This window comes from Cantharellus anzutake (assembly GCF_015039405.1).
Source record: "Cantharellus anzutake strain C23 chromosome Unknown EI90scaffold_39, whole genome shotgun sequence".
NCBI classification, from domain to species: Eukaryota; Fungi; Basidiomycota; class Agaricomycetes; order Cantharellales; family Hydnaceae; genus Cantharellus; species Cantharellus anzutake.
In genome coordinates, this window is record NW_024066989.1 from 204,062 (window position 1) to 217,042 (window position 12,981).

The window sequence follows — 12,981 nt, forward strand, 5'->3', positions numbered from 1 at the left end:
GTTTCGTCTCGGAGTCTTATTCCGAGGTCGAACACGGGTCCCCCTAATCCGTGAATCAAGCAGTCCAGATGGACTTCATTGAATTGGGGACCTTTGCATCCTCGCAAGGTGAGGAATCCCAGTAGTTCTGTGAACCACTGCCAGAATGATTCCATGTCATTCTCCCCTGACCATTTCTTGTCAGGTAAAGCCAGCCCATTTTTTAGGGCTTCAGGCTTCACTCCCTCTGGGTAGGGAGTGAGTATTCTCACTTCGGCCATTCTTATGGCCTTTTCGTACCATTTCTCCAGGTACTCCTCTTGCTCCCCTGCCTTTGCAGGGTTGCTATCCAATGGAGATCTCTCCTTTGGGGGGAATCTTCCTTGCAGCATTTCTTTGGTTTCAGGCGAATTTGCCTGAAGTTGTATTTGGATTCTCTCATTGTTTTGAGAGAGTGTGGTTGTGTTACCTCTCTGTTTGAGAGGTTCGTCAAAGGTGGATGTTTGGCCGAACCTTTGGTACGTGCCGATTCTCCTCCTAATTTCTGAACAGTGCCTTCTTTCGGCATCGTCTTCGTATCCTTGAAAGAAGGATCTCCTTAGCATCTCTGTCGAGTTGCTGATGATACTCCAGTGTGCTTTCACTGGTGGTTCTTTTCATGAATTTTTCACGAGTTCTGTTTTTGTCCTGGCCCATGGCCCAGGGGTATTTTTTTTGTTTCCTCACTATTTTGTGAGAAGTTTATCTCCTTCAGCAAGTCTGTCTGCTTGCTGATTTTTTCAGTCAACGCATCGATTGCGTTGGCCATTCTTTCTAGAGTTATCTCTAGACGAGCTGTGCTATTGTGGTTCGTTTCCTCGATCTTTTTTTGGATTGAGTTTATCACATTTATTATGTACGGTTCCTGGTTTTCCAGGAGGAAGTTTGATTGGGTGAGCAGTGACTCTCCCCAGTTGACATTGCCGCTTCTGGGGGTTCCAGAAGGGGTTCTTGGAGTGAAAACTCCATGCTCGCTTTGTTTAGGCAAGGCCATTGTGGAGTGTGCTTCCATTTCATAGAGGGGTCTGTTTGCTGGTTTTTCCTTACTTTTCCCTCAGCGAACTCCCTCATTTCAGTTTGCCTCCTCTTCATTATCTTGGAGACCTCCTCCGAGGTTAGTGACCTTGCCTTGTCTGGCATGGCATGGGGTAGTGTGAACAGCGGAAGTTCTTTTGGAGCTTCCATGCTCTGGGAGATCCTGCTCTCAGGGTGTTTTTTCGCACCTTCTCAGGCTGGAAGCCTGAGAAGAAGTTGGTCTTCATTTTCCATCCTCCATTCAGACAGAACCTGGAACAAGTCCAGTAGTTTTTCGGATAGCCGACGCAGAGGCTCTTCCCTTTGTTTCCCTTTGTCTGCCTTTGGGGCTTGACTTGGGGACCTGGGGGAGGACTCCAGGGGTGTCAGGGCACACACCCTGACTAGCCCGGACCCACTACACTTCCCGCATGCATTCCCACACCGCATGCTCCGTGCGCCGCATGGTCCGGCCCCGGATCCTGCCTTCATGTGACTTCCGGGTATCCCCGGAAGTTTTCCTGATATGGTGGCCACTGTGGGAAGATGAGAAGTTAGCTTCCTTCTCATCTCCTTACCCACAGTAGATTGTGCCCTGGATAGGACTGGCCAGACCTGAGGCTGTGGGCCATAGGGGAGGGTCATGGGGACCCGGGAGTCGTCCCCTGACAAGGGGATAGTGGGGCCCTGGAGTTTCCTGCGACTCTATCTGATCAGCTTTTTGGGCTGATCATTCGGTGCTTACATGTTTATCACACAAGTCGATCACCTCCTGAGGAGGTGAGGGATCTTCCCCAGCTTGGGTTAGATTGATGTGATGTGGAGTTCTAGGGGTATTGGGCCCCACACTTACTCCATGTAAGTTTCTAAAACCTTCAGGGGACAGCCCTGAGGTGGTTGCTTTTACCGAATCGTGTTGATCCTTGTCATTGTCTGACGATGGCTGTTGATTTGAATCTCCCATGATGGGAGATTGCAGTTTCTTAATGAACCACTCGTTTCTTTTAACGTCGCTGCAGACGCGACCTTGCCCTTGTGGGTGTGTTTAGGTGCCATTGGCGCTACTGAGTCAAATTGTTAAGATGTTAAGTTTTGTGGGTTGTGTTGTAAAACACACCTCATACACTTAAAAAAGTGTGAGGTCTCAGTGGGTAGCTCAGCACACAGAGCTGTAAGTGATACAATGGTGTGTATTTTACGGTGGTGTGTAAGCAGTTACCCGGAGGTTACCGCTTACCCACGTGACTATATGTATCTTAATTACATATGGCTCAGGGTTCAGGGCTATTGCCCTGACAGTGTCAGTAATGCAGACACGAAAGGTATGCCAGTTACGTGTTTTTCCCAATCTTGGGAAACCCCCCCCCCCAATTCAATCGGAGAATGCCACAGGCTTCGGCAGTTGCCTTGCCCATATTTGGCAACATTACCCATTTCCCTGCACAATCATGACTTGTGCCATGAAATAGTATGGTCACATTTTTCATCATTCATTGCCAAGCTTCCCCACTATTCCCCAACCCAACCCAGCTATATGTCATATCCCGGAATCCCGACCCCGCGCATTCCCACCACATCACACCTTCCTAACAACTTCACCATCCCCTACACCTTGCCTCCCCACTCTCCAAGTCACCTTCCCTCCTGACTGTCTCAGCTCCGGTCTGGTTGCGGCACACCGAACCTTGACCACTCCCATCCCGGAACCTCGGTCCCGAGTCGGAACATTCAGAGACCCCGGATTCGCTCCGATATCCTGACGGACCTCCGACATCCCGTGACATGCCCTTAAACCATTCCTCCACCCACTTCTTTTATTGGAATCACCCAACATCCTTCGGATACGCAACTCCGCTTTCGGAGCTACCCGCATCCTTCAGTGATCTCCCTCACGTTATCACTTATTAGTCATCTTCCATTCTTAGCACGACTACCCTCTTACTACCATTCAGTCGGCTAACCCCCTTTATCCATTTGTCTTCCCCATTCATTTTCCAGCCTCCAACTCCGCCCTCCTTGACCCGACACCTCGGTTCCCCGTTTTAGATATCGTTCGGAACCTTTCGGTACCTCTCAGTATCATTTGGTACCTTTCGGTGTTTTCCCCATTTTGTCATTTCAGGCTTTGACTAAAGTCCTCCCCATCCTCCTTTAATAAATACACATAGATTAGAACCTGTAGTTCCTCAGTTCTAATCTTGACTAAAATGCCACCCAAAGTCCCTCTGAGTGATTCCTGTCCCTGTTCTACAAGACACCTCAGACATAAGAAATACAAGGACTAACTGAGACGTAACGGAGGCACAGCGCTCCCTCCGAGTCGCTGAGGCCGCGTCCTTCTTAGAGCCTCTTGTACCATCCAGCAGAACCGGGCTCCCTGAGAAGCTTCGGTTCACTACCGGAGCCCTCGGACCCCCTCTAGTTGAGCCCCACCTGCATTCGGACTCACGCATTTACCCCCCTCTTCCACTACCTCTGGGGTTTTTAACACTATAGGCTGAAGGCTATTACCCAGCCTAACCCAGCTCCAAACTCCAAATTGGTCCCGTTTTTGAACCAAAACAAACTTTTGAGGTGGCACAGTGTCATTGGCTCCCTTTGCTGTCAATGATACATTGGGCTTCAACCCATGTATTTACCACTATTTCTACCACACATCAATATCATGCTTAGTTCCGTTGCTGATAACTAGGGAGATGTTAAATTATAATCAGTTGCATTCAATGGAATGGGATGAGGTATCAACTAGGTGGGAATAACTCTGGGCTCATTAAATGGGTTGGGTTGGGGGATAATAGGGAGGGGACACTCCGCAAGCATCAGTTGGTTCAGGGTTTTGACATAACAAGCATTGCCCCATTGGCCAGACCCGCAAACATGACCCCAATAGCCTACTTACTTGAATTTGGTCACCCCAATGTTGTTTTAGACCTTGCATGTAAGTACATGAAGTTACATGTCCGCATACCTTTCAACCGGGAAATGCCGACACCCCCTTGCGTCCTGGGATGTTCCCATACAAAAGAGGCCTCTGGACCTTCTTTGAACATCCTGAGAACCCCTCTCTATATGCCTGGATATCAGTTGTCCAAGGTGCCGAGTGAACCGCTGAAGCGGGTTGCCATATTTGGAACGCCGCGTTTACAACAACGTTCGCTTATATATTTCCCTGTAAGATATTGGGTACTTGCACAAATCAAGAAGCACAAGTCGAGCTGCCTGGTGTGTAAAGCTCGCTCTATATATGACGACCGACAAATTACAAAAGAAACCAAGTCACAAGTCGCCAAGAAGCAAAAGCTACAGCGTTTTCATCTTCATGTAGCCACAAACCATGCTCGCATCAAGCGTGAACTTGAACAGGCACAACATCGTGCACCTCGATTCTAGACGAGTCCTCAGAGTCAACAGCCAAAACCTTGGTCACTCCCTCGGCTACACCCAATCCCAATTCAACATCCCTCTTAACATCCCACACCTCCCCTTTCACGGCCCACCTCAAAGCCCTCTCCAAATCAACTAACAAGTCCTCCTTGTCTTCAACGCCTATGCTCAATCTGATGAGCCCTGAACTAATGCCCAATTTCTCCCTCGTCTCAACGGGTATACCCGCATGAGTCATCAAAGCTGGGAGTTCAGCAAGCGATTCGACTCCGCCCAATGACTCGGCCAGCGAGAAGAGGTGAGTGGACGTGAGGAAGCGGGATGCAGTTGAGGTAGGTTCAGAAACTTCGGCGGGAGAAAGGATAGATGAAGGAGCGGAGGCGATCTTGAATGAGACCATTCCACTGAATGGAATCCCCTCCAGCCCATCATCACGACCCGACCACGTTCCGCCTTCGATCCATTTACGTGCGTGAGGTGAGAGAAGCGTGTCACGGACGAGTTCGTACACTCGTTCGTTATCTTCGACCCGCCGGGATGCTGTAGATTTTAATCCCGGATAAATGACCCAGTCTACAAGTCCTAATTCCTTGCCTCGGGTTGAAAGCCACCGTGCAACAGCTAAGGCATTCTCACCGTGGGCTTTCATTCGAAGGGCAAGTGTTTTGACTCCACGTTGTGCGAGCCAACTGTCGTAGGCGCTTGGCACAGCTCCGATAGCATTTTGAAGGAAGCGAAGTTTAGATTCCAATGTGGCTGCGAGTGGTTTAGGATTAGGGTATTCGGTAGGTGTGTGTGGAAGAGGGAGAACGACTGCTCCCATGAGGACATCTGAATGACCGTTGACGTATTTTGTGACCGAGTGTAAGACGACGTCTGCGCCGAGAAGGAAAGGGGAAGAGTAGAAAGGAGATAGGAAGGTATTATCTACTATGACGAGTGGACGAGAAGGATGAGAATTAGCGATGCGAACGATTCGGGGTATGTCACTAATGCGAAGCGTGGGATTAGTTGGGCTTTCAACCCAAATTAGCTTTGTATTATCTTGAATGCGTCATATACTTCGAGCTGATTCGAGGTCGATGAAAGTGGTAGCGAGGTTTTGAATGACATTTGCGACTCGGGTGAAATATCGGGCAGTACCACCATAGACATCGTTGACGGATAGAATTGGGACCCGCAGCTGTCACAAGCAGCGCGGTGGCACTGGACCCAGAAGCTACTGCTATGGCAGTATGACCGCCTGCTCCGAAGCTGCGGCGATTTGGGTTGTCGGAGCGAGTGTATTCGAATCCCTGGATGCCCCTAGGAAGGCAAGGGGGTTATGATCGGTAAGAAGTCCGATGAGTGAAGAGTAAAGATGAAAGGAATTAAGGACAGGACATACTTTGTGAATGCCTATGGCATATTGTTTGTATGTGGTGCTGAGGGAGATGGCAGGGATGACAGCACCAGTCTCACCACTAGGCTCGGAGCCTACATGGATTGCACGGGTGGCGAATCCAGCCGTCGAGGCATCGAAATCTATTATTGGTGGTAAAAAAAACATTAGGAATGATCCGTCTAGGGTAGGAGAGGTGGATACAGACGATCTTCAGCAGATACAACAGAAACTGTATCGGATGGCGTTGAGGTTGGATATCAGGCTGTAGACCGGAGACGATGATGAAAAAGATATTATATCTAAAAGGATATACTGGAAGGAGAAAGGGAAAGGAGATATGGCGCCTTCTTTTATGGGGATTGAGGAATACTCTTAGGATTAACGATATGTAGATACTTGCGTGTAATTTCGTTTTTTCGTCCTTTTCTCAGCACGGACTGTGAATGGACTGAATAGCGAGAAAGGCTCATGATTTATGTACAGCGTTTATGTAACATATACCTCATACTGGTCTGCCATTGAACCATTTTGAGACCCCTGCCCTTGGCGCTCTCACGAGCAGCCTGTAGTCTGCAGGATGAATATACACACACACCATGAAACCATGAAACCGACTCTTCTTGGTCTACATATCACTAGGTAGTGGCGGGAGGAGCCGCATCAGCGAAAGCACTCGTCCTTCCGTGCCATCACGTCATCTTTGGGTCTGATTCCATTCATGCCTTCCGTGATATCCCCGTCGGTAAATTATTATATCCATAATCTCACCGCCGCGCGTGCTCCCTCACTCAGACTTAATTCTGGCCTCTCCCAGCTACACGGCAATGACTGCAACTGTGTATACATACACCATCTATCTCATCTTTGACTACTTCTCCCCGTAAATCATCCATTTCCACGTTCGGCAAGCCCATCCATTCCTGTCCCTATACAACCAGGATCGAGACAGAATGACGTGGACGTGGACGATCAGTGAGAGAGAGTGGATGGGTCTTTGGGTCTTGCATTTCATCAAGGTGGGTATCGATCGACTCAGAACGATCATGTCTGTGTTCTTCTTCTCTTCTTCTCACCTCCTATATATTCGCGCTACACACCATCTACATCCACATCTTCCCCAGCATCTTCATATTTCATGTCTGCTTCTACCACCCAGTTTGAACGGCCCCGGCGCATGGATGTATGGGGGAACGGCTTCGCCTGGAATTGCATTGCCCACTTACTTGCTCCCCGATCCCGCCTCCCCTTTTACTACTACTTTCCATGACGAAGAAGAGGAGACTATACTAGGGCACCACCATTCATCTCATCCATCGACTACTACTGCCAAGGCTCAAGGTAATAGGCGGACGTCAATGATCCGTCTCGCCCGGCAGAACTTGGGTCCTTGATCTCGATGAGGAGGGGAATTCGATGGGTTTGGGAGTGATGTTGAACACCAGGCACAGCAGGCGTGAGTTATTGTTTCTTTTATTTTCCGTGATATTCTACTTCGCCTCTCCCTACTTCGTAATCACTTAAATCGACATATTCAAACCATCTCTTTTCGATTTTAGATCAAGCTCTGCAGAGTCTGCACGGAAACGGTGGGATCTGTTTTCTGTGCGAGTTCATTTGGGCGTTTTCCACGCGAAGAAACGACTTTCCAATCTAAAGCAGGGCGGTTCTTCTGTGTCATCGTCATCAACTTTTACTGCATCTCCGACGATACCTAGCTCGAATCCGGCAGGGCTGCGGTCGCCCAAGTTAGCACCTAGTTTTCATGTCTCCTCCATCCAAGTTACTTCATTTCTAGAAGGGAGATCTCGTAAAGATGCCTATCATACCCTGCGAGCTGACTTCAAGGGTGTTGACTACTAATCGCGTCGTATCTTATCGATTTTCGATGGGATATCGTATCCATCCATCTTTGACTTTTCGACCCTCAATCCCTTATCTCTTTTTCTCTTTCCATGGAGGTATGGCATGGATTTTATGCAATCTCTCGCGCTGAAGTCCTTCATATATTGCATCACGACACCGCACCCACGAAGCAAGAGCATGAACATTACGACAAGCACGAACGGCATTGTATTATCAAGCTCAAAATTTCCTAAATTACTGTATTACTAGCAGATGAGCTCGTCCTTCGTTCTCCGGTTGCGTGTCCACTGCGCAACATCTGCACTGTATCATTAATGTTCCTCCGCAACAGACTGTGGAAGGAAAACCCTCATCACTTTCCCCTCGCGTTTCCCTTCCACTTGTCAGAGACACGGGTATTATCCATCCGAGGATCCTTCCTCTCGCTTTGTATTCGTCTTACAATTCGACTCTATTGTATCTTTCCTCTATGCAACCCATAGGTTCGTGCGTCTATCATGACTTCTCTAAAGCGGTTTCCTTCCCGTCACACTTGATGCCCTCTCTTCTATGCTTCCAACCTAGTTGCCCTTCTCTCCCATTTCCATTCCCTTCCGTATTTGTTAATCTGTTCGAGTTGTTCACTGGTGTGTGGGTCACTCGAAGTTGCTTTTCCTCGACGAGTCGAGTGTATACCCACCACCACTCTTTTGCTTGATTAGCAATGCGTTAGATGGGTAATTGGTTTTAGTTTATTTGGATTGGAATGCTCAATGCAATCTACTTTGGATACCCCAACGATTAGTCGCTTTTGTCTAACTGATCACGATGAGAGAGACGCAGAAGTCATGCACACTCACTTGGATATGAATGATAAGGAGGTTGTATTCAGAGGGAGCCCGGGTGTGAGTGTGGTGACTCTGAGAATGGTTTGTGGGTATGCGGGGATGTGGGGGAGACATTAGGATGAACAGGCAATATGCCTGCGCACGACATCAGAGGACCAGGGATAGCGCGTGAGATCCAAGACGATAGGGTGACGATGTCAGTCCCTAATCGTGATGTGGTGGGGCAAGCGGCGGAGCAGCGCTGCCGCTCGGTCCTATGATGACATCCGTGACGCAATCAACGTTAAAGTGTATTAAGTGATCGTGGGGCGCCCCGCTCTCTCTCGGCCATACCGTTAAGTGGAGTGAAGATGGTGAATGTCAGACGGAGCAATTAGCGCGCCTGCGAGCGGACGTCACTGGAACCAGATTAATAGCGGCCAGGATTGTTTCGAATCATGAAACGTCGATCGCGAATGTGATATGTCTGGTGTTGACCTGAGCAGGCAGATGCGGACTTCGGAGACCAGACAAAGATGGCTTTGATGGATGAGATTCCCTCTGAAGCAGACATCGCAACGGCCAGATGGATCCCCCCAGCTGTCATTCCGCGATTTCTATGTGCTTCTTCGTCATCGTACTTGGGTATTGTGAGAAGCTAGCATGAATATGTGAGGAAGATCGAGAGACGATCTTTGGCAGGAGTCTGTGCACAAAGTTCTGTCATATCGCAGCCAGGGTGACATTTAACAAAACCACAGTCGGTCCCTGAACCCAAGTCACAGAGTACGAGATTGTATTTTACACATGTATTGGCTCCTCATTTAGACCGTCGGGATGGGCGCCTGTGTGGATGCGAAGAACTTCCTGTTTAGTGTCGTGCACGAGGTTGCAACGTGTTGATTTTTCGTGTCATTGTCAATCGTCCTTATAGTCTGTTCAACATGCGAACGTTCCTCAAAAAATTAAAGGGGAAATTCTCGACGAAGGGAGCTACATCGTCGCCGGTTCCAGGTGCTTCCTCTGCTGAACCCGCACCACGGCCTTCCTCTGTTGAGTCAATAGTGACACCCGCACCTGCACCCGCAGTGGTAGCCGAACCTGAAGTGGCAGCGGCACCCTCAAGTAATGCGGGTTTCAGTACCGTTTGGAACGGTGTTCTGGACGTGCTGCGTATTGCTCAAGCAAGTCTAGATAGTGTCCCTGTTCCTGGGCTCAAGAGCGCGATTGGAGGCTTCCTTGAAATAGTTCACCAGTTGGACGTAGGTTCTGTAACCGCCGCGGCGGGGACGCAACGCTAATAGTTGCCCTCACAGACAGTCGGCGCAAATGTAGATGCGATTCATCAGCTTGAGGACACTGTCAAATTCTTTAACCAGTCAGTATCGAAGCCACTTGAAAAATACGGAGGGAAACCCTCTGTTCCTTCCGAGCTAAGCGAAGCCATTGACGCTTTATCGGGGTATGTTCAGATATCCTGAGTGGTTCTCAGAGTCAGAGCATTCTGACCGTCCCTTTCAGTGAATTCGTAACGGCTATTTCGCCTTTGAAATCGTACGGGGACAAGAGCCTTGGCTACCGATGGGCGAATCTTCAACCAACCGCAGCCGAGGTGGGGAAGGCTGGGGGAAGGATACGCGATGCTTTAGAGGCCTTTAATGTAGATATCCTTCCGCTACTTTATGTATCACGCTGGAAGCACTAATATATGGACATAGGTTGCACAAGGGGTCCGACATTACTTACAGAATGAGGTATGGTACAGCTTGCACTGGCTTTCTCACAGCACCAAGCTGACCAATACCCTAGCAACTTCGCGAGGGGATCGAGGAGATTAAGGTAATTTTTCGACCCCAGTGTACGCATCATAGGTGCTGACTATTTCCAGGCGTACAAACGCAACGAAGCCTCGGCTGAAGAAGCGAAGCAGTTAGAGTCTCTTCTCAACAGGCTTCCACATACTTCCAAAGCTGGCTATGACACCAATCGGCCTGGTGCTCCGTCTAACTGTTTTCCCGGAACGCGAACGAAAATCATTAAGGAGGTTAATCAATGGTTGCACCACTCTATCAGTGATACAACAAAGCCAGTGTTGTGGTTGAATGGTCTAGCTGGGATCGGCAAGTCGACTATTGCGCGTACCATTGCGGAGTATGAGTCTGACCTCCTTGGATCAACCTTCTTCTTTGTCCGTCAAGAGGACGAGTTGTCCAACGCGAAGCGCTTCCTTGGGACGATCGTGCGGGACTTTGCCAAGAAACTTCCGAAATTCGGTGCCGCTGTCGCAGAGGCATTGAAGAAGGATGACAAGCTTTATGATGCCTCCCTTGCCACCCAATATTCCTCGCTCCTCTTTACCCCCCTGAAAGACCTCAAACTCTCCGAACCCCTCTTCGTGATAATTGATGCCCTAGATGAGTGTGAATGAGATGGAGCAAAAGAGTTGCTCCACCACATCCTTGGCTGCTCTGGCTGCCCTTTCATCACTGGCTGCTCTGGCACCCCTGGCTGCTCTGGCACTGGTCTCCGCATCCTCATCACAAGCCGACCAGAATCCCATATCACTACGGATCTTGACCATGTTGACAAGATTGTGATTCATGAAGCTGATAGTTCACATGACATTGAGTTGTATCTTCGGGATGGACTCCAGTCTATTTGTAAACGATTTGGGAATCTTCCAGATGGGTGGCCTTTTCCAGGTATGATCTCAGCTCTTGTGGGGAAAGCTGGCCAGCTTTTCATCTGGGCTGCCACTGCCATCAAGTTCATAAATGATGATGATGAGGGTCCTGTTTATCAACTGGACTCCATCTTGAAAGGCAGTCAGGAAGCCGATGTGGGTCCCCATGCTGAGCTTGATAGGCTATATGAAACTGTTTTGTCTGCCTGTGTTGCCAAAATCCTCAACACAGGCAGACAAGACAGGCTTGTGGAGCTCCATTGTCTTCTACAGACCATTGTCCTGCTCAAGGATCCATTGACCCTGAAAGGGCTGGGTGCTTTCACTGAGGTCTCCAATCCCAAGTCACTGCTTACACGCATCCAATCCATTGTGCCACTACCACCACATGTAGAAGACAGAGTTGAAGTCTACCACCCTTCCTTTCCTGATTTTGTCTTGCAGCGATGCAAGAATCCTCAGCTCAGGGGTGATGTGGAGAAGCATGAGCAGTGGATGGCTCTTCGTTGCCTGAACCTTCTCATTGCTGAGCTAGGACCAGGGAGTTCACTCAAGGTGGATATGAAGGATCTAAGTGTCAGGCCCACTTCAGTAGTTAAGGAGGAAGTGCAGTATGCATGCTGCTTTTGGACATCCCATCTATGCAAGCTGCAGTCAGTTGATGAAGAAGTCAGGGATACACTGGAGAAGTTCACTGGTCAAGGGGGTGGAGTTGAAGGGGGAGTGTTACTGCAATGGATGAAAGTCCTATGGGTGATTGGGAAAGTGGATCATATTGTTCAAGGATCAAAGGAAACTCTTCTCTTCATGGTAAATGATCATGCTGTTTACATCAGGTTCTTATCATTAACCTTTAAGATAGAAAACTAGCTGCTTAGCCCACATTCAGCCTGTTGTGCATGATGCCTATTCAAGGCTTTCCTGGCTTAGTGACATCCAGTGGTGGCAGTGGCAGTGGCGGCAGCAGCAGCAGTGGCAGCAGCTGGAGCAGCTGCTGCAGCTGGAGGGGTGGCTGCTGCAGCAGCTGGAGGGGCGGCTGCAGCAGCAGCAGGGGCTGCCACAGCAGCAGCAGCAGCAGCAGCAGGAGCAGCTGGAGCAGCTGGAGCAGCTGCGGCAGCAGCTGCTGGAGCGGGAGCTACCGCTGCTGGAGCTACCGCTGCTGGAGCGGGAGCTGCAGCTGCTGGAGCAGTTGCTGCGGCAGGTACAACAGCAGCCACAGCTGGTGGAGCGGCAGCCACAGTTGGTGGACCGGCTGCAGCTGCTGGTGGAGCAGGAGGTGCTAGAAATGGATCAGGAGGTGCTGAAAAGAGGAGTACAGGAGTGGTGTGATGAGCTACAGCAAGTGTGGTGGCAGGACATGGAACAGCACAGCTACACTTTGCCTAAATAACACTGATCAGAATTTTCCTCAGTCATCATCCCATGAAATGCCTCTTTATGTGACTGTAAAATTCCATATACTGCATATGTATTCATGACCAATCTGAGCATGAGTGGAGTAGCCTTGGCCTCAGTGACTCAGAGCAGAGCACTGTGCCAACATTCAGTATGCTGGTGTGTGGCTCTTAACTTACTGTCAAAGAACACAAGTCTGTATGTGTGAGGTCTCAGTGGGTAGCTCAGTGTTAGAACTGGGCGAGGGCAGACAATTCCGGAGGGGAACCAGAGACTTAGCAAGGAGGGACCTTGGCCTCAGCGACTCAAGCGGAGCGCTGTGCCATTGCTGTTTGTCCATTTGGTCCTTAATTTCATAGGCGGTGAGCAGGAAGTCTCTAGGGGGCATTTCAGGTCGATTTTAGACTAAGGCCTAAAACGAGTATGTACAAGCG

At 49.4% G+C, this 12,981-nt stretch overlaps 3 protein-coding genes across 3 annotated transcripts; 2 read left to right on the forward strand and 1 right to left on the reverse strand.

Annotated features, from left to right (window-relative positions):
• Window positions 1-5,342: 5,342 nt before the first annotated feature.
• Window positions 5,343-6,251, reverse strand: EI90DRAFT_1676409 (uncharacterized protein). Its single transcript, XM_039052014.1, has 2 exons — window positions 5,804-6,251; window positions 5,343-5,721 (listed from the first exon to the last, which is right to left on the reverse strand). The coding sequence occupies exons 1-2, from the start codon at window positions 5,963-5,965 to the stop codon at window positions 5,446-5,448; spliced, it is 438 nt and encodes a 145-aa protein (XP_038913704.1). The 5' UTR covers window positions 5,966-6,251; the 3' UTR covers window positions 5,343-5,445.
• Window positions 6,252-6,843: 592 nt separating this feature from the next.
• EI90DRAFT_3126688 (uncharacterized protein) lies at window positions 6,844-7,660 on the forward strand (the record flags this gene model as incomplete). Its single annotated transcript, XM_039063940.1, has 3 exons — window positions 6,844-7,138; window positions 7,202-7,253; window positions 7,357-7,660. 3 exons carry the CDS (start codon window positions 6,844-6,846, stop codon window positions 7,658-7,660), a joined length of 651 nt encoding a protein of 216 aa, XP_038913705.1.
• A 1,665-nt stretch (window positions 7,661-9,325) lies between these two features.
• On the forward strand, window positions 9,326-11,035 carry EI90DRAFT_1676485 (uncharacterized protein). The gene is made up of 7 exons (XM_039052015.1): window positions 9,326-9,731; window positions 9,786-9,931; window positions 9,991-10,129; window positions 10,188-10,223; window positions 10,279-10,308; window positions 10,358-10,589; window positions 10,668-11,035. Exons 1-7 carry the CDS (start codon window positions 9,414-9,416, stop codon window positions 10,895-10,897), a joined length of 1,131 nt encoding a protein of 376 aa, XP_038913706.1. The 5' UTR covers window positions 9,326-9,413; the 3' UTR covers window positions 10,898-11,035.
• The last annotated feature ends 1,946 nt before the right edge of the window (window positions 11,036-12,981 follow it).